Source organism: Pelobates fuscus, chromosome 2 (assembly GCF_036172605.1).
Source record: "Pelobates fuscus isolate aPelFus1 chromosome 2, aPelFus1.pri, whole genome shotgun sequence".
In the NCBI taxonomy this organism is placed as follows: Eukaryota; Metazoa; Chordata; class Amphibia; order Anura; family Pelobatidae; genus Pelobates; species Pelobates fuscus.
Genome location: NC_086318.1, coordinates 294,992,126 through 295,015,178, shown reverse-complemented (window position 1 = coordinate 295,015,178; position 23,053 = coordinate 294,992,126). Strand labels below are relative to the sequence as shown.

At 35.0% G+C, this 23,053-nt stretch overlaps 1 protein-coding gene across 1 annotated transcript in view; it reads right to left on the bottom strand.

Annotated features, from left to right (window-relative positions):
* TRDN (triadin) overlaps window positions 1–23,053 on the bottom strand; it is a 781,460-nt gene that overhangs the window by 675,308 nt on the left and 83,099 nt on the right. The window contains exons 3-4 of the mRNA XM_063441781.1: window positions 17,115–17,246; window positions 11,234–11,263 (exon numbers count right to left, since the gene is read on the bottom strand). Coding sequence (XP_063297851.1) covers window positions 11,234–11,263; window positions 17,115–17,246 — 162 coding nt within the window. The remainder of the gene's footprint in view (window positions 1–11,233; window positions 11,264–17,114; window positions 17,247–23,053) is intronic.

Below are 23,053 nucleotides of genomic sequence, written 5' to 3'. Positions count from 1 at the left end.
TTTCACATACGGACTTCGCACGAAATCATGCGAACAGAGGAATGAAACGAACAAAGGACTAGGTTGTAAGGATCTGTTACATACGGTTTACCATACACTTTAGGGAAGGAGACCCTGATATTAGGGGTATCCCTCCCAGAATAGCAGTTTGGCTATATCCTATGCAGACACTCTGGCACTATAGAGTTCATCTGTGGTTAAGGTGCTACACACATCCAGGTAGACACTCTATTACCACATGCTAGTTTGAATTACTAGCTTTTATGTGTCTAGGTGGAGTTTGGCTACACAGTTTGGCTCCTATAGAGACACTCTGGCACTATAGAGTTTATCTGTGGTCAGGTTACATATACATCTAAGTAGACACTCTATTACCATATGCTAGTTTGTACAACTAGCTTTTAGGTGTCGAGGTGCAGTATTTTCCACAGTAACCTTCCCTACATCTACTCTGCTGCCCCCCGTATTGATTGTCAGCACAGCCTGTTGGACCAATTCCCACTCCTGTACCCCATGTATTTTACTAGTCTCTCTACGTTTTTTCAATAAAGATTTATTATTTTCCTTACTCTGTACACCAAGGGAGCAAATACCCTATATGTGGGCACACCCTCAGTCAAGTGTGTTCTGGTAGATGGATTTTTGTTTTCCTCTCCAAACACCTTGAGTTTGGGGATTTTCTCTATTTTCTATTGTGTACTGCACTGGGTTAGGCCCTTCATATGTTGCCCACTTAGTCCTTGCTTTGGCTCCAGAACTGGATTTTTCTAGCTCTACAGTCATCCTCCTCTCTTTAATATGGTCTTGTTACTTCCTGTTTGCTTAGCTCAGTGGAGCTAAACTCAAGACACAGGTAATTGCTCAGAACACCTGTCTTGCCATGTCTTCTCATTTAGCAGCATTTGTAACTATGTAATTGAAAGCCACAGAAAGTCACGGCAAAGTTTAAAGGAGCGGGCGTGGAAGGTTGAAGACAAAATATCTGCAACGTTTTCAAGCTGGTTTTAGACATACTCCCAATTAAAAAGAAAAAAAACAGCATAATTAAATGCATGCATTAGTTCATTGGGGGTATATCTACTAGCCAGTGATATATTTTTTTTGATGGGGGGCAATGGGGTGTCCCTTTTACTAAAAAATTACACTTCTTCCACGTATATGTTGTACCTTGGTAGGCAATGAAAATTCCTTGAAATCAATATTTATCTTTACAAATTCCTTTAACGTTTGACGACCAAAATGCACAATAGCTTTGTAGTCTGTATTTGCAAAATCCCCATCATATGGTGTTTAGTAGATATCACTGTTCAGTAGAGATAGCCTTATTCCACTTAACAGCATTGTAAAAAAAAATATATATTTTTTTCGAGAACAAATGTGTGGGTTTTTTTTTTGATTGCTACACTGAAATTTAAAACAAAAGTGACTTGATACTGCCTATCCCATTTTCATCAAACCCCATTCTTAAAAGTATTAGGTCATATCTTAATATCAAAAAGGACAGAGTCAAATTGGATTAGGGTATATTAATTCTGTGGCAAGCATTTTGATGGGAATGTTCAGCATGGTCTTCCAAACATATATTTTAAATAGGGATATACAAAACAAAACACAGTCCCAGCTATCTCTACAGAATGGCATCTCTCTCGTCATTTCTATGACCTACCTTGTTTAATGATAGATAGCATAATTTTAATATAGATTACTCATAACACAATATTAATAACTTTCTGTTTTCTTAACCTAAGACTAATATTTCTCATTCTAAAGGTTCCCTACATGAATACTAGTATGTATGCACAATTGGCTTAGTATAAATATGGTCTAGAGTCAATTTTTCCCTGTTGAGTGTTTTGAGATGTCAAATCCTTTATGACAAATGTCTTTAATTTTCTGGTAATCACATCATATTATAATGCTAAGTTGATAAAGATGATCTCATTTTAAAGAAGACTTACATGCCCAAAGTAAAACATGCAATTTATCCTTATCAATGTGACACATTGTTAATAAATCCTAATATTACCAACTCGTATTCAGAAAAAAATTACAATATGTAGATGCAGGGATCATCTCTGTTGCCATGGAAACAGTGCATCACGGCAGTAAAGTTTATTTTATTATGATAAAGAAGTATTTTATACGACATATATTTTACTATTAGATTTCTAATATCACCACCAATCAACACCTAATGTTCTAATGCCCCATCACTTAACCTCTAAACCAGGAGTTAGCATTAAATCTTAGTCTCATGTAAATGAACAAGAACAATAGATAGGAATTTGTCTTTATGACATTTACTCTTACACATGATACACATGATTGTGATGCTTGCTTAACCCCATATGTGATACATTTCTGGCCACTGAATTATTAAGGTATATTCAGTATCACGGAGTTGGTGCTTGGAAAAAAAATATCAATTGAAGCTGAAAGGAAAGTTTTATTTCACTGGACCATGTTAAGCGACATTTTACAGTCTTAAATAAACATAACTCACTGTTTATAGATGGACCCCAAAGATGTATTGTCTCATAATGTGTCACCTGATGAGTTAAGGAGGCATTGTAAACACTGTCATAATGCCTTACCTGATATGAATATATTTTGAATACATTTTTGCTCTAGCTGTCACTTAGACAGTTAACACAGCTTAACAATAAGAGGCTTACTCTTCTCTATTGAAACACTATCTGTGTTTACTTCTCTGCAATGGGTTTTCTTGCATCTTGATAAATATCACATTCAGCATTTGATTTAAAAAGATTGTATTCATAGAAGCAGAGGCATACTTTAATGTAATTTATTAAAGGGATAAAATAGTGTATGTTTGATCTTTTATGAGATTTGGGGACCTCAGACACACATGCTGAGCTGATCAAATCCTTCTTACCAAGGTTTCTAGACTACAAACAAATTACTTAAACCTGCAGCTTCTGATGAAAGTGAAAAAACAGAAATGGCCCAGAGTGTCCACTGCCTTCAAATGATTGATCTTTTAGCTCATCCTTAAACACTCCTTTGCAACGGAGCACATCTCAGAACTGCAATAAAATTAGCTTCATTCCATTCCCTGCTCCAGGGGCCACAATGTACTAAGAATCAGGTTCCTCTGGCAATAATTGGATTAAAGTCACATTCACTATTACTCATTTTCCTGTATGTTTTCAGATCACGTCTCTCTCTACATCTACAGTCCAAAGAAAAACAGTTTTGTGAGAACATGCTAATCTGCAAACTGTATTATGTGAGACTCTTATAAACGTTGGTAGTGGTGAGTAACTGTGGCACCCCCATAAATGCGAACAGCACTAAGCATCATGGAAGTGTAGTTCTACAACATTTGGGTTGTTATGATCCTTGGAATTGATTTTACAGATGATAATCATCTAGTAAAGCTTTCTGGCATCATGGGAGATGTGTCTCACCAACATGTCCAAAACTATTATTTTATTACACTGTTATATTGAAATGTGTGACATTTATTTTCAGTACTTCACATTAGACGTGTGCATGGCAGGAAAGTTTGGTTTTAGCCAAATCATTTTTCCTGAAACTAAAATTTTCCTTGGGATGTCACACTTCTTCATGTGACTGTTCGGCTAAATATCTCCCATGGAAAAATATTTAGGGAAACAAACCAAAGGTTGTGAAAATGGGCCAGTGCACTAAAAACTATATATAATATATCTTAACATATAAGTATTTTCCTGACATTTGGTTGACAGATCAAGTGAGGATAAGTAACCAATGGAAGAAAAAAGAGGAGGAGCAATATAAATAAACAAAATCTTTATTTACACCATATTCATTTATTTGATATATAATAAATATATATAGAATATATTATAAAAATATAAATATGCATAGGTATTCTTTCTGCTCCTCCTTTTTTCAATCTGTTGGTCACTTATCACTTGATCTGTGAATACATTCAACATTTAGTGACTGTCACTTAGCAATCAATCAACTTTTTTCCCATCAATTATTTTTATTTTTTGGCACCACAAGCAGAACTCTGAATACACTGAATCATACAAACATAATACTGAATCACGCAAACATGTCCAGCTCATGTCATTTGGTCAGTTACATGTGTGTATGGCACATCGGAGATACAGAATTTGGACAAATAGTCATTCAGCCCAAATTTGGCCAAATTCAAATGCACAAGTCTAGTTCACGTAAAACACATCTGCTTTCTATAAATATGTGTAAGTACTCCTCTTTCATATTACTTTAGTTTACATAAATGCTTGTACTTTCAAAATGCCAGCTATGTTTATGACATGGTTTGGTAGTCTAAGTGCAATTCCTAAGCCTTCTGAGATGGATATGCTCAATTCACTGCAATCTGTTAATGGTGTGTGTTAAACTGTGCAGAATAAGTGTCATGGGCATGAGAATAAGGACATTAATTAATGATGTTAAGAGTTAACATTTTCTTGGTCCTGGATCCCATCATATATACAAAGTGCCTAAGTTTATTTTTGCAAAGAAAAGGACTAGACACACACAGATGGTTTAGAAGTTGCTTTATTGGATAAATTAAGGTAACTTTTCAGACAGGGACGTCAGGTTGGCCTGGGTTCCAACTGGGCTACAGAAATGCCCCATTTTTAGAAAATGACCTTTATAATAATTACTCCTGAGTCCCAAGGCTGGCCTAGAAATCGAGGCTTTGCACAGCTCTTACTCTCTGCTGGTTGCAGACCTCGTGTAATAATAATTACTCCTGAGTCCCAAGGCTGGCCTAGAAATCAAGGCTTTGCACAGCTCTTACTCTCTGCTGGTTGCAGACATCGTGTAATGGTAACCATGAGCTCTGGGCAGTTCAGAGCACGAAGTCGGCAACTGGCAGATGCTATGCACTCTGGACCACTAGAGATATGCATGATGTCCCCCTCCCTGCCTCAAGATAACTTTAATTAAAAAAAAAAAGATAAAAATATATAATTTTAAGACCCATTTTCCATACACACTACAGCCCTTATCCCATAATAAATCCCCTACTCATGCATACTGAGTTCCCAACACATGCAAACATCCCCAGCACATACTGCATTCCTAGAAAACACACACAAGATCCCCTAAGCACACACACACACACACACGCACACAACTCATTCACTATACACACACACTACATCCCTTGAACTGTCTATCTTTGCCATTGTCTATGCCTGTGTACCTGTCTGTGTGTGCCAGTCGGTTCTGTGTATGCCTGTCTACACATATCTGTGTTGAGTCAGTATGTGTATGTCTATGTGTGTGTATGTGTATCTGCATTTGTGTCTGTAAGTAACTGTAAGTGTGCAAAGAAGCTTGCTAAGTGGGGGTATTGAGGAGGAGTCAGAGATTATAATGTTAAGATTGAATATTTGCTTGGTCCTGGATCCCATCACAACCCTAACATGCCTAAGTTTCTTTTTGGAAACAAATTGTGAATTAAACTACGCAATAAACAGTGTCAATAACAATACATAGGTCTATTATATTTTGGAGGGATTAGTTCCCTCAACAGATTTCTATTTAAGCATAATGAGTAATACATTCAAATAGACTTGTGGAAGTACTAGCAAAAGGATCCAGTATCAAATGTTCTACAGGCTAAAATGTCACAGGTTGACAGAGGTCAGAATGAAAACCTCATTCTGACCTAGACCTGAATGGTTGGGACTGTAAGAAAGACATGCACATTAAAGTATATTTTGATTTTAGGGAACAAGTCTACTTTTCCCAAATTTCCGAAATACAATTTCATGATCAAAATGTACATATACAAAACATATACTATAGAAGGTTATTTACTAAAGTGGACATTGTAAGGAATTCACTGTGAATTCAAAGTGAAGCTCACATTTTAGGCCCTCTTCTAGCTAAAACAAACATATCTGACTCAAATAAAAAAAATTTCACTTGGGCTCTTTTTGCTTAAAGTTTGAAATTTTCAAATCACTTTGTATCCGTGGCAATTCCTACTGCTTTGAATAACTCTGGCAGTAAAATGTCATAAAATAGAATGAACAAATAATAATATGCTTCAGTTTTAAAACAATTTACTGACAACCATTGTTACCTTTGCTTAATGTGCCACTTAGCTTTACATATAGACTTAGCGTTGTTAATAATTTCTTATGTATTGTAAAGAATTTGACATGCATTTTTGAGAATACACACGGCTGGAAACTTTAAAGCCAGGCCCCATCTTGTAAATCTTGTGACCTGAAGTGCATTTTATCTTCCCTTAAAATCCAAATAAAAATATGTATAGTGGTAATTGTCCCTGTCAATAGCTCTACACAGGTCTCCCCCATTCTAACAAGAATGTACAAACAAAAGGGTTTCACTTTTACTAGCACCAATGCCTCCTCTAACTCCTTGATGGTTCAATCAAATGTTCCTCAGAGGACATACTGACAGCCACTAGAGTTGGACTTAACCCTGCAGTGTAAACATTGCCATTTCTAAAAAAAAACTGGGTAGGGTTAAAATGTAATGGCCATTGTACCCTAAACACTTCATTGAAATGATGTGGGTCTGGGTGAATCTAGTGTCCCTTTAAAAAGAAAATGTTACAGACTGATTACCCTAAAACATCACCTTGGCTTGATTTGATAAATAATGATAAGTTGTAGATAGCAATTACAAATTGTAATTGCATTTATCTCTAGAGTTATTTATACTTTATTTTATTGACATGCAGCTTCACATATGCCTGTTTAAATCACATATTTTTAGAGAGCTTTAGGGTTAAATTTTGAGTGTGACGTTAAATGACTTAAATCACTTTTTCACATTCACTATGACCGACTGGAAATCACTGGTGAAACCTTTGCCTGGAACCGACTCATTGCCTTCACTGTGCCAGAGGAACAAATTATCTTATTAATGTATTGTCAGCATCCTGCATGCTTAACATATCATCTTCATTAGCCATCATTTATCACTCAGCTGCTATCCTCTATAATCTCTTTTAAGTAACAAATAACTCTCAAGATAACAGATCGTTTGGCACACATCACTATTAATATTAATTATTCTGTTTGATTTATGTTGTAACAATACTGCAGTATGAATGCAGTAGTCACCAATGTCATCATGCCCTTTGCTTTTATTTGTTTTAAACAAAAAATAATAATTTGTAGAGTAAAAAATGTATATAGATAGATAGATAGATAGATAGATAGATAGATATCAAAATCCAAATAGGTTATGGTGGGGAGAAATTGTGATTGAAACACCCTTCCACCTAAAGTCTGTGGATAGTTAATACAATGTTAAACAAAAAACTGCACACCAGTCAAGCCATAAGACTTGCTTTTTCCACAGAAATCACAAAGGATTTTGGGTGGGCATATACAAATTAGTTTAACAAAGAATCACATTTGCCTCATTCCGGGGCCTGATTTGCCGTGGGAGGGCTGCCTGGGCTGTCAGGCAGTTCTCCCGAAGAGGATCGCGGCAGAGGTAAGTACTTTCTATGCCGCCGCAACGGGTTTAAAGCCCATTTTAATGGGGACGGCATAGAACGCTGTAACGGCGTTAAGGAGTTAAAATGGAATGAGGCAAAAATGTGATTCTTTGTTAAGCTAATTTGCACATGCCTGCCCAGAATCCTTTGTGGTAGTAACATAACTGCAGATTTGTGATTTTTGTGGGAAAAGCAAGTCTTATGGCATGACTGGTGTGCAATTTTTTGTTTAACATTGTATTAACTTTCTCTCTCTCTCTCTCTCTCTCTCTCTCTCTCTATATATATATATATATATATATATACACACACACATATATATATATATATATATACACACACACACACACACCACACACATGTACAACAACACCGTACAATAACTTGACAAACAAATAGTTAGAACAAAACAAGTTGGACATACAGGAAATGATGATGATGTGAGGGCTTTGCAGCTGCCATGTTTAAATCTGTTCCTCTCCCCTTTATGCAAAAGCCAGGAAAGGCTGGGCAACTAAATTTAGCACAAAAGTAGTATGAAAGGGACAGAAATTGTGGTATAAGTGGTGACCAGGAAGGAGTGATATATGCTGCCATGAGGGAAAACCAAACAAGAGTGTGATTTATTTTAAAGCAACTGAAATGGCAGAAAATAGACACACTTTGACTGCCATCTGTGAATCCAAACACTTGTTTGTATCTGTTTCCATGTATGTATATGTATGTTACATTCCATAGCAGCTGGAAAGGCACTGAACAAGCAATCTCTGGTACTGCACTTACTGTCGAACAAGACGTCAATAAAATAATCATATATTTTAAAATTCCACCTCACTGGTGAGTGCAAATTTAACCCTGGTGAATAAAAACTCACCTCTAGTGAATGTGGCATGGAGCTTTCAGCTTGCAGTGGAGAGTATTTTTTAAGGCATGGCTTGTAGCATAAGACTTAATATTTTAAGCCAAATACATCGCTGTATGTTGAGATTGGGGGTGTACATTCCCAAACTGGGAAAAGCTGTTCCCCTTTCAGCCCTCCACACACTCAGCCCCTATCCTACACTCACAATGCATTCCCTAAACACTCAGATACACACGCACAATGCATCCCCTACAAACATACACAGAAACACACAATGCATCCCTTTCACACACACTGCATCCCTTATAACAGAAACACACAATGCATCCTTTACACACACACAGAAACAAAACGCATCCCAAACACACACACACATTGCTTCCCTCAAACACAGACAAAGACACACAGAAACACAATGCATCCACAGAAACACTCAATGCATTACTTACACACACTGCATTCATTACACACACACTGCATCTATTACACACACATAGAAACACAATGCATCTCGTACACACAAACACACACTGCTTCACTTACACACACGCAGAAATACAATTCCCCTCTTACACGCTTACACATACAATGCATCACTTACACATCCTGCATCCCTTACACACACTGTGCATCCCTTACATACACATACTGCATGACTCACACACAGAAACACATAATGCATCCTTTACACATATAAATACAGAATCACACAATGCATCCCTTACAGACACCGAGAAACACACAGCGCTTCCCTTACACACAAACACATACTACTTTCTATCCTTTACACACAAATACACTGCATCCACTACACACACACACACACTACATCTAGGAAATGCACACACACTCCCTTACAAAGACACACACTACCCAACATCCTCTACACATACTGGAATCCCTATACTCCACGTTCCATAAGCATAAATACATTACATCCTCTACAATAATACAGAACACCCTGTGAGCAAACTCATGGGTGGGCCCTGTAGGTGGACTCATGGGGTGGCCTTGTGGGTAGACTCCAGAGTGGGTCATGTGAGCATTTACACACTGTAAACTTTGTTTGCACCTAAATCCCTGTATCACTTTGATTTTTATTTGTTTGTTTTCTTTTCACTCTTTCTTTATTTTTTTCTCTATTTAGCTCAATGAAAATCTAACTAATTTGCAATTAATATTTCATGTACTGTAGGTTTTGATGTAACTATATCTTTGAATGGGAAAAATATTGCTAAAAATATTATTTATATTGTATTTTTTAATAATAAAAGAACTACATAGTGCCTGCCACTGAATTAAATATTCCACATTCAGTGGGTACAGCAAATACATATAGTTTTGAAACAGTACAAGAACAGTAGCGGGATTGGAGCCATAGTTTACAATTAAGTACATTGGAAAATGTGCAAGGTAGGAGGAGGATGCTGAGTGCATTATAAGACAACAATCATTGGAAGAGGGATAGCTATATCATACAAGAAATGGGAGGAGGCCAGTGATATTAGTAATTTTAGAGTATACATTTGGATTTTGGCATAGTGGAATTAAAATCTTCACATTCTTTGTGACAAACAGCTTCCACAGAGAAGGAACACAAATGTGTATTCCCGACCCTATAGTGTTAAAATCACTATCTAGCCTCCCTGACCCTCCCCCCTCCCCCTGTTGACCCCTGAAATATAGTAAAATCTCACCTCATTTTCCTATGGGAAAGCATTGGATTGGCTGAGAACGTCAGTTATGTTGTTTTCAGCCAAAGAGGCGTTCTGGGGGTGGAGCTAAATGGTGCCTTGGCAAATCAGCATGAGAAAAGTCCAGTGTCTCCACGCAGAGTGTGTAAACACTGAACACTGTGCAACACTGCCCCAAGAAGCACCTCTAGTGGCCTTCTGAGAAGTGGCCACTGGGGGTATCCCTAGGTAACAATGTAAACATTGCCTTTCTCTGAAAAAGCAGTGTTTACTCTCTCTGTAGAGACAATAAGCTGTAGTTGTTCCGGTGACTATAGTGTCCCTCTAAGCAAAAAAACAAAAACCTGTTTCTAAGTGCCTAGTTAATATTAGAAAGCTATATAATATATGTATAGCTTCTTGCCCTTGGTTGTGTTTAAATGTATCATAGTTTTCCAAAACTAAAACAGATTACCAGTAGATATAAAAAAAAGTAGAAAGACATTTTCTAGCTTTGTATCAGTTTTTATAAAATATTCATTCAGGAAGGTCTTAATATACCATGGACATTGATAAATTTGATGAAAATTGGTTTTGAATGGTAACTTTGCTTTCAGATAAGATATAAGATGGGATTTAGTGTCTTTATATACAATTGCATAGGTTTCTGACTGTGACTCATTGTGGGGAGAAGGACATGCAAGTGACATTAGTTTGTCATATTGCTACAATATATTTTAACATACATGAACACAATGGAATTTCTTAATGTCTGTATGTATAAATCTATCTTTTACTTATAATATTGAGTGGCACACATTGCTAGCTCGGAGTGTTCATACAAATTCATTATATTTTTATATACAATTATATATGTATTTAATGTATTTAATAATATATGTATTTAATAACTATGCATTTCAAAACTGGAAAAAAGTATATTATTAAAAATAAATTTGTCCATGTATCCACATGAGTAAAAGACGGGTGCTCGAATTGGAATGTAAGTTTTTTTCATCAAACCAGAACATTTTCCAACAAATTTTTTTACGTTCTTAAATCTGCTAAGTACTAGCATTATGGATCCCTACTAGTCAAGAAACTAGAAGAAAGTTGTCACCAGTTAGATATATTTCTTACAGATAAAATAATTATATCTACATGATATGAAATTACATTAACAAAATATTGCAAAATCTGAATATTGTAAATTAGACTAACCTATTTTCTTCACGGGAGCAACACCAGGCCCTATATTGAAAGAAAAAAATATTAGTGAGACATGCGTTCAGAATTCATCATGTTTTTTTCCCTGTTCAAAGAGGGAGATTTATCAAGGCAAAAACAGGTGCTATTCCGGGGAAAATTTCTCAATAAGAAACAATCACCATGGAAACCAATAGAATGTTTCTTCACATTTAGCACTTTGTACCAAAAATAGCACACATTTCCCCATGACAAATCACCCCCAAAGTAAACTAACATTCTGATGGATATTCATTAAATTAAAATAGACTAAAGTAGGTTTCCTGCCTTGTAAACATATGGATATTTTAAGATTTTTCTTCTCTGACTCATAGTAGTCTTAATAGTTTTGAAACTCTCCAAATGACTATACATTTACAAAAGCTGAGATGTAAAAATATACATGCTGGTTTGAAAAACTGTTTATTTAGCCTGCAGCAAAACTATTATTTTTACTGCTTTATTATTGAATTATGCGCTTATTGAATAACCCTCCGTGAACCAATGCTCATGAAGCACAGTGTTATTTGACACAATTTTACATATACTATAAAGACAAAGTTTACTCTGATAACTATACACAATGTGTAACCCTTCAATTAACAATTATTTCAAGACATGGGGAACTCAAAATACAGTACAATACAACTGTGCATTTTAGTAGTTATGCTGAATAAAAAAAATTGGACAAGTGGCTGAAATGTCCAAAATAAGCCTCTTAGACAATTAATCATCGGAAATATTTAATCATGTCTACCACACAGCAGTTTGTAATAATGATTCTTCTACTGTGATAATGAATCTTAGAATACAGTACATAACTGGTTTCAATTAGATTAATTAATCTAGGTTCCAATTGTGAGCATTGCATATTTTAATTTGATTTCCTCTGCATTCCTTTTTGTTTAATTGTTTTTATAAAGTACTAAAATAACCTGAATTAAATATCATAGTCATGTCAAGTTTTATTACCGTTTGGTCTCTAGGTAATAATAATTTAACATGTACTGGGCTATTTAATAAAGTGGGAATTGTCATAAAAGTGGGAATTTCACATTTATGACAAAACAGGTAAATGAAAAATATAGATGTCTGATATATATATATTTTTTTTTTTTCAAACTTTGTCTATCTGGGCCTAAAATTAAAAATGTTCTCTAAATTCCAATTAAGACACCCTTTAGTGATAAACCCAAATACATTTATAAAAATATCCTATGTGACTGGGTTTTTTTTATGCAATGAACCCAAGTGCTCACAAACTTAGAGTAGATTATTACAAAAAGTTTTATGTGTGTTATTCTTCTCTGGCCTATACAGATCGGCTTCTAGATCTTTCTGTGAGGCTTCTACGTGAATTTATCAACCCCTCCATTATTGTACGTAATTTACTCTAGTACTATAAGATATAGTGCAATAGTATATATATCTTATAATATAGATGTAGTTTGATTAAAAGTGGTTCTCCCCTTTTTCAACACATAATGTTTTGATGGGAAAAACAACATTTCATATGCTATAGATTATGTAAATATATGCATTTTTGCAACCTAGTTTAAAAATTAATAGGTTATTTTGTACATATTAATTTTCTTCCCTAGGGTCTAAGTTGCTGTGTTTCAACAAGTGGTTTGTCTTAATGTTTAGAATGATGTAGGATAAGTAAACCTTACTGTATTTTGTTTTTGATTATTTGAAAAGGAGCATGGAGAGGAGATAAAACCTTAATATAGTTTAATCTAAATGCTCGAACCATCATACTATATTCGAACATACAGTAGCATTTGGAAACATAATCTAGAAAATATAAAAACTTAATTTTACATTACTCTTTTATGTACATGCATACTTACCTCAGGTGTACTGGAAATAACATAAGCTAGTGTAGCATGCCGATAAGTTAGTGTTGATAAGATGACAATGAACAAACTTTATCCAATAAAACAGAAGTAACTAAAGTTTTTTCATGAAAACGTTTATAAATCATGCATTATCTAATCAAGCAGTTTTAGAGACCATGGGCATAACAAGTGTCAACAACTTCGATTTTGCCTTTAACGGGTGCCATCATTTGCAAAGCTCTCAGAACTTAAAATGTGCAATTTTGAAACTAGATTTTTTTTGCTATCCAAGTCTACAACATAACATTTGGAAAAAAGAACTGCATTACATTCAAAATTTCAGTATTAGGTAACCTGCAAAAATGCAAGGAATAAATATTAATACACATACAGATATGTACTTACCATGTATATATTTGGTTTAATGTACACACTGAAATAGTACAAAATATTTACATCCTTAGCAACTTTGAGAATGCCAAGGATATTTAACCCGGTTCACTATCTGTTTAAAAAATGGATTACATTTCTTTGACATATGGGATGCATCATTTGACCATAAATATAGGATAAAACAAAAGTGGTAGTAAGTAAGCCTTACTTCAGTAGTGGGGAAAGGATAGGATTGTTGATCATCAAGTCAAACTAATCTTATTGATTTTTTTGATTGGGTAACTAAAATTATAGATCAGGGTGGTGCAGTAGACATTGCTTACCTAGATTTCAGTAAGGCTTTTGACACTGTTGCACATAAAAGGCTTATCAATAAACTGCAATATTTAAGTTTGGAATCCAATATTGTTGAATGGGTAAGGCAGTGGCTGAGTGACAGGCAACAGAGGGTTGTAGTCAATGGAGTATATTCGAAGCATGGGCTTGTCACCAGTGGGGTACCTCAGGGATCTGCACTTGGACCCATTCTCTTTAATATTTTTATTAGTGATATTGCAGAAGGTCTTGATGGTAAGGTATGTATTTTTGCTGATGATACTAAGATATATAAAAGGGTTGATGTTCCAGGAAGGATAAGCCAAATGGCAAATGATTTAGGTAAACTAGAAAAATGGTCAGAGTTGTGGCAACTGACATTTAATGTGGATAAGTGCAAGATAATGCATCTTGGACGTAAAAACCCAAGCGCAGAGTACAGAATATTTCATAGAGTCCTAACCTCAACATCTGAGGAAAGGGATTTAGGGGTGATTATTTCAGATGACTTAAAGGTAGGCAGACAATGTAATAGAGCAGCAGGAAATGCTAGCAGAATGCTTGGTTGTATTGGGAGAGGTATTAGCAGTAGAAAGAGGGAAGTGCTCATGCCATTGTACAGAACACTGGTGAGACCTCCCTTGGAGTATTGTACGCAGTACTGGAGACCGTATCTTCAGAAGGATATTGATACCTTAGAGAGAGTTCAGAGAAGGGCTACTAAACTGGTTCATGGATTGCAGGATAAAGCTTACCAGGAAAGGTTAAAGGATCTTAACATGTATAGCTTGGAGGAAGGATGAGACAGGGGGGATATGATTGAAACATTTAAATACATAAAGGGAATCAACACCGTAAAGGAGGAGACTATATTTAAAAGAAGAAAAACTACCACAACAAGAGGACATAGTCTTAAATTAGAGGGACAAAGGTTTAAAAATAATATCAGGAAGTATTACTTTACTGAGAGGGTAGTGGATGCATGGAATAGCCATCCAGCTGAAGTGGTAGAGGTTAACACAGTAAAGGAGTTTAAGCATGCATGGGATAGGCATAAGGCTATCCTAACTATAAGATAAGGCCAGGGACTAATGCAGGTATTTAGAAAACTGGGCAGACTAGATGGGCCGAATGGTTCTTATCTGCCGTCACATTCTATGTTTCTATGTTTTTATGTATTGCTATTCGGGGATAAACAAACAGACAAAAAAAATCTATGTACATTTACACATTTTTCTTTATGTATTTGTTTATATTTTACATATATAGAGAGGAGGATTCAGATTTCAGAGACCATATGGTATCTTTCAATATTTTATTTGAGGCCTGAACTTTTTTGAGTGTAATCCTCATACTATAGGTATGACAAAAATAGATACATAAAACTTGACAGATATTCTGCATAAGGTATTTGAAAAGAATTGGAATGAGTTGAAAATAGGCTAACAAAATTCGTCCAAAATAATTTAATAAAATAAAATGCTAGATTTATTATCCAACTTGACTGTTTTTACATAAATTTGTAAGTTATTTGACAGAACATCACACATGACTGTACAAGGAGTACACCCCTACACAATGTTGCTGCACATTTAAATGTTTTGAGTTGATATGCAAAACAACATGCATAAAATATATTAAACTAATCACACAAGTCCTTTCACTTAGTCTTGCATGACCACATTGCAAATTCCACAAATTTACTTTTCTAAAGCAAAACATGCATTAAGTCTTAGGTCACAGCCTTTGGCAATGAAAATCAACTGATTTTTTTATATATATAAATATATTTGTTAAATAAAATGTAGGTTATCACTATAGGACCGTTAAGATGGCATCTCCATTAAATGATATGGGATTGGACTTCAACTTTTGAATTTATTTAAGTTGCCTTCTTCAATTTGGAAGATAATGCTTAGTTTAATAAGTCTGTCAACTGAGAGACCTTTAATATTCATACAATAAATATATATATTTTTTGTCAAGTCCCATTTTAACTAGAAGAACTCAATAAATGCATGTTCCATTTCCATCAACCATTATTGTGGTGGAGGTTAATATCAACAAAAGAAATGACCAGTGTCTACTGTCATTCTTCCTATGGCTATGGCTCTTATGTATGACTTAAAGGGTCAAAGAACCCCTATTCAGTATGAGAAAAAAATACCTATAGATTTTTCAAAAAGGCATTCTTACAAACTTCCTGTTATTACTTAAATTTGCACTATATATTGTTTTAAATACTATCATTTTACATACACTTCATTAAAGGTAGATATGGGGGATTGTCCCAAGACTGTTAAAAAAATCTATGAATAATGAAGTTAACTTCAAAGGTTGATACAAATATATTATTGTATTGCGTTCCCATATAGATGAAATTATATTATTTCATGATTTTTTGATGAGAATATAGTGTCTCTATGCACTATATTGCATCACTGCAATAAAAATTTAAAAAATCCCACAAGGAGGAAATCGTCCCATCCTACCACAAGAATAAGAATTCTAAAACTGACATCTTGTTATTTGTATTATTTATAATCTACATCAACTACCTATCCCAAAATAGCTTATTTTGTCTCTCTCTATTTATTCATATAGAACGTGTTAGACATTTGAATGCAAAGTCTAGCACTAGATAAGAAAGTTCTCTGTGCCAGAAAGGTATCTAAATGGATAATTCAGGACTGCAAGCTTTACTTAAAGTAATTTTTTATGTGTGTACTATTTTACAATATTTCAATGACCCTATAAATGACAGCCTATTGAAAAACCTTAATAATCAATGCACCATATTCATTAACCACTTTCCTGTAATGAATTCAAATTGATCTTGAGTAAATTGGCCTCTCCTTATTGCTCTCTATTTTAAATCACTCTTCCTTTCAAATAACTGTTTTTATACTTTCAAGGGAGCATTACATGGTACTATTCAATTAGCATATATTTTAATGTAATGTATGCATTGCCTAGATGCCTTGTGGCATGGCTATTTCGTCAATGAAATGTACTGCTCTATCCCAGCAGAAAAAAAAAAAATTAGTTCTGCTTTCAAATAGAATTATGATTTTTCTCATCATCATTTATATTAAAAAGTTGATCCGTTTTAAGAAAAAGAATAAAAGAGACTGGATAGCTGATTTTCAGTGTATGATGATGTAAATACTCATGCTATTGAATAAAAATGAAAAATATTCATACTACTGAATGCTATTTAAAAATGATGGTTTTGTATGTCTTGCAAGCGATTAGTGTGTATGAAACATTAGCTGCTGCGGTGATGCTTACATATAGTGAATACATACCTTTACGTTCATCATCGAGGTCTAAGATGTCAGAAATTGTTGAAAACCAAGCATACAGCCAGTCAGTGGAGTCGTCAACAGCTTGATGTATTAGTTTTACTGGGTCACTCCTTAACTTGTTAATAGAACCTCCTGAGACACAGTTTAAAACATAAAATTGGTAAACAAGTGCTTGATACAATTGCATTGCACTGAGTTTGTTTCACTTTAGTACTTGTCATTCCTTGAACAAAAAACAGAAATGTTTTTATCTGAGTTTTATCAGTTTGTATGTATAATAGACAAAATAATTGATCATTCTCAAAACTGTGAAGTAGACAACCATTATATTGTTACATACTGAAAATAAAGCATCATCTTTTTATTATTGATAAAAAAAAAAGATTATTCAAAGCTTAATGGAAAACACTGGCAGGCTTCATAAGAGGTTATACATGTATTTTGGAATATTTCATAAAGAAATTATATATTTTTTAAATTTAAGGAAAAATTAAAAATATCATACTTTTGAATATGTAATATCATCTGCAATCAAAAATAATTGTATATAGTGTTCTTAAAAACCTTTTCAGGTCTCTCCAATAATCTTATTTTAGAGATTGAAAATTCTGTCAATTTACTACGCACATATTTGGTGCATTGAGGACCAAAAGTTAGGATAATATAGACAAGTTGCAATTATTATCTTCAACCCAGCAGACTTGCAGAATTTGGTAAAAACTTGAAAAATATGTGTATCCATAAGTTTAGTGTAAAATACGTATTTTCCAGTTGACAGGTATTTTTTTTTAACAAACATCAAAAATCCAATTATTTACAACTTTACGATGTTTGTAATGTTTGTTTTTTCTTCTGTCTTTCTAGAACTCATACTTGCATTGTCTATAATGCAGAGCTTGCTATTTAAGAAAGCATTTTTATGTGTATACATATACAATTAAGTGTGATATCTCATTCATATAAGCACATCACTGGCATTAGCTATCTCAGACTTAGATAGCAGACAATAGAAGACTTTTTATTTGCTTTTAAAGGGACACTATCATAACTTTATTGTAAAGTGTATATGTGAAGTATTATATTAAAATGCTTTGTGCTCTGTATTGAGTTACACGGACTAATGATAATATATTTACATTAGGCTACGGTTTAAAATAATTAGAGCCAATTAACTTAGTTCTTATTTCACATTTAAAAAAGGATGAACAAAGTCAAGTAATTTACAAAATAAATATACACTTTTAATGTTATGTATAGTATTTGGTGAGTCAACTGCGACACACATTAAGCAGTCTGTACATGTTTGAAAATTGCTGTGCTTTGTTTACCACCATTTCTAACTGCAGTGTTGCTCTAAACATGACAAAAAGATATGCAAAGATATGTTGTAGATCTGCTACGGCTAACACACAATGCATGATAGCAAGTTGCAATCAGCCTCTAGTAAAAACAGGTGTTAGGTATGAAATACTTTTCTATATACACCAGTCATTTTCACTTTATAGTATTAATCAACTGATTTTCATATTGCATATTACATATATTGATCTGAGAAGGGACCCATTTTTTTGGATATTTTTGGACACTGAGCAATGTACAAAAATATTCTCACCTGAAGAATATTTATTATTGGTTTTCTAATTAGAAAACATTTAACTTTATTTTGGCTTTGGTTTTGATTTGGTAAGCTAATTTCCTGTACATCATAGTGAAATTGCAATCATCATTTTGTTTTCCAAGAGAAGAAGGAGAACAGTTCTTTTCCAGCATTGAGAACATCATCGCGAGGGAGAACTTAATGCAGATTTGCAGCGTGTACTTTAGGCCCTCCCTATAGCAAAACATTGAAACAATGTTTTCTGATGGGTTTTGCAAGATGCTGGACTTCCTCATGTAAAGCGTGAGTAAATCCAGAGTTGTTTCATGGAGTTAAACTCTGTAAAAAAACTGCAGGTAGCGCCTGTAGTGACTTTCTGGTGGGCAGCCACTAGAGATAGTTTCTAAAAATGTTTTTACGTGCAGGGCTAAGGGGACAGGGACAGTGAACCCAGACCACTTCACTTAGATAAGCTGGTCTGGTCAGTTAAATTGAACTGAAACATTGTTTAAACATTTGTTGTTCATCTAGCTAGAAAAACATTAAATAACATGTATCATTGGAATAAAGATGAAAATATAAGAGCACATTATTTTATTTAATGACTTATGCATTTCTGCACTAAGTTATTGTGATTGTTGAGACAGATTTAAAAAAAAACGACAAAAGCTTTCTCATGATGTAGTATGTCATAAAAAGCATCTGTCCTTCAATAGTGTGACTTACACTGGTCTACCTAGTGGTGTATTTGCCTTGGGCGGCACTAACCAGGGGACTGCAAAAAATGCTGCCCCCAAATGTCCACTCGGGCTTCGACTTTGCTGCCCCTGTCATGGAGAAGTCCAAGACCTGGCCTGCTGGCCACCATATCGACCCCCCGGCATGTGGCTGGATTAGAATCCGAGGCGGCGAAGGAGCTGTGATCTCCCTGCTCTGCTCCCTTGCTCGCCATTTGCTGATTGCCGTGGGAGCTGGAATATGACGTTATATCCCGGACGGCCCGCAAGGGAGGAGAGCAGGGATATCAGAGCTCCCTCACCGCCTTATATTCCAATACAGCCACACACCTCCCAGCAGACCCCCTGGACCCCATTAACAGATCCATGGCAGCTCTCCAGGTAGGGAGGTTGGGTGGAAATTTTCAAAGTATTTTAATAATATTAATAATTAGTGAGTGTATGTGTGTGTGTGTGTGAGTGTATGTGTGAGAGTATATGTGTGACTGTGTGTGTGTGTTTGTGAGTGTCTGTCAAATCAGTGAGAGTCTGTTTGTCAATGAGTCTGTATGTTACTATCAGTGTATGTCTGTCAGTGTGCGTGTGTGTCTGTCAATGAGTGTGTGTCAGATCTGTGAGTCTGTGTCTGTCAGCAACGTCTCTGTGTTTGTCATTGAGTGTGTGTGTGTGACTGTCAGTGTGTATATCTGCCAGTTTGTCTGTTGGGGAATGTGTGTGTATCAAATCAGTGAGTCTGTCTGTCAGTAATGTCTGTGTGTTTGTCATTGAGTGTGTGTGTGTTAGACTGTCAGAGTGTGTGCTTAAAGGCATACCATAGTCACCCAGACCACTTCAGCTCATTGAAGTGTTCTGGGTGCAGTGTCTCACTCCCCTTAACCCTGCAAGTTTAATTATTGCAGTTTCTCAGAAACTGCAATAATTACCTTAAAGGGTGAACTCAAACCAGGTGGTTAGGCGACCAAAAGTCGCCTAACTGATGCTGGACGTCCTCACGCTTCTGCATGAGGACATCAAGTGTCTGCTAAATCCCCATAGGAAAGAATTGATACAAAATGCTTTCCTATGGGTGTTGGATTCAGGTAAGTGACTGAAGGAGTTTTAACCCCTTCAGTGCTGAGTAGGGGGGAGAACGCAAGGGAGGGGGCACTATAGGGTACTATAGTGCCAGGACAACTTTCCTGGCACTATAGTATCCCTTTTAAAGGAGTAGGAAAAGGATTAGGAAAAGGTGGAGTCTAAAGAGGAAGGGGTAGGTTCTTAATCAGAAAGAGGTACGGCCTTGACAAGTAGGTGTAAGGCAAATTTAGATTAGGGGGGTGCCCAGGTTTAGACATGCCTAGGGCAGCAGAAAACCTTAATACACTGGGTCTACCTACATTAACCTTCTCGCAAAACACTGAGTGATTTTTTAAGATTTCTGCTATGTAATGTACTATAAGATAAGCTAAAGTCTGTTCAGTTCACTTTCTGACTCAACCAGAATCCAAACAGAAAATGTACTTGTATGTTAGGTACATGCTATACTCTACAACAATCATATAAATATGTATTCTACACTTTAATTTTACACAATGTCTGGTGATTTAATCTTATTTAATAGTGCTTTCTTGCCTAATTTATCATTTAGCCACGAAGTTATACTTCGCAGTTTTCTTTCAGTGTTCACCTACGTGACCTTGTACTGAAATTCACAGTTATCATTTAGTGCATGGCATCTGAAAACTTACAAATACTAAATATCAAAGTATGACTACTGGTAATTTATTTTATTAAAAATGATATTAAGTATATGTGTCTAACATCAACTTATTTTTTTTTCTGTTCAAATGTGCATTGTAACAGAATTTTGTAACTGGTTAAAATATTTTAAAAACCAATATCAAACTAACTACAATGGAGGTTATTTTGAAGAGGTTACACTTGTTGCAAATATTGTAAAATATACATGATTTGCAGCCAGTTAGGAATTAGACAACAGCTGCATTATAAGAAATATTATATCCAAGAGACAGGTTTTGGAAGTGCAAATGCATTACTAAAATATCTCTAAAAAGGTTTTTTTTTTCTAAAAAAAAAGTAGTTTCATGCCATTATATTGTGGAGTAAATTGCACTGGCTTCCACTCTACAGCTGTTTCTTTCTGTAATGTACTTTCCAATTTACTAAAAAAAATATTTTTTTTATGCTCAACATAAAGTCCTCTTAGTTGACCTCTTCATTTATTACTAACAAAACATGAGCAATATTCATTATAAGAATAAGACATATATTAGCTAGTACAATAGAGATAGCAGAAAATATTCAAATGTTTACAAGGAAAAATATTAATTATTTACTATGTCTATTTAAAATATAAAGAATGTAGAATATTAATATTAATAATTCAATATGTTGATATTTTAAGAAATATCTAAAAATATAAGGAACTTGCTGTCATTCAAACATGCACGCCACTGTGCTATATGCTAGAGAGTGATATCTACTGCAGCCAACCTAAGACTATTATTAAGTAGCTTTACTTTTAACGTTTGTTGAAAAGTCATATTTTTGTAAAGTGACCCATAAATGAAGTATCTATTCTAGGGTCTCTTTTTTGAATACTGACGCACCTTTGGGAAGCAGCAGAGTATGTTTGTGTATTTTTTAACAAAAGATCAAAAGGTTAAATAATAAAGAATTTTTTTCACTGCCATCTTAACTCATATTTATCAAAGGCACCAATATTAGTGTAGGACTAATATGTATATATATATTGCCTTCCACTAATATTGACACCTTTGATATATATATATATATATAAGCCAAAATGGCTGAGAAAAAATATATTTATTGTCTACACACAAACATATTCTGCTGTCATGCATATCAAACAATTGGAAACACAACACAGGTTTATCCAAAAATAAAAATAAACAAAAATCTTGCGTGTAAAATAATATGGATAGATAGAAAAGTACATTAAATATTCTGTAAGAAATCCGTTTGTACTGATTGAGAAATTGACCTTTTGTTGTGTGACAAACACTTTATAAAGTGGCAAGAAAAAAATGGATAAATGCTTAAAGTAAAATAGTTGGTGAATGCAGTAATTCAGGGTATGTGCAGTTTGATCGCAGGAAGTGATAATATATATTGAAATAATGGATGTAAAGCTACACGGATAACCTCTGACAATCAAGTTGCCATGGATCAGCAGAGCATTGTGGGAAACATTGTTACAACATGACAATCTCATTTTGTGAAAAATACTTAAATGCTGCTTAAATATAGTTTGTTACGCTGGGAGAAGAACATATTGAAACCAAACATGATGACATTATAATTATTAAACTCCTTAATAGTAGTTTATACTTTTAACCCCTTCACGACGGGTGACGGACGAGGTCCGTCATCCAGGGGATACCCTTAACGACGGATGACGGACCTCGTCCGTCACGCGGTAAAATTAACCCCAGATCGCCGCAATCGCGGCGATCGTGGGGTTAATGGTGCTCCGGTCTGCCTCTGTATTAGAGGCAGACCGGGAGCACCGGATCGGGCTGTCCCAGTACATGTGCCCGCTCTGACAGCATGCCAGAGCGGGCACATGTGCTCTGTATACTTAC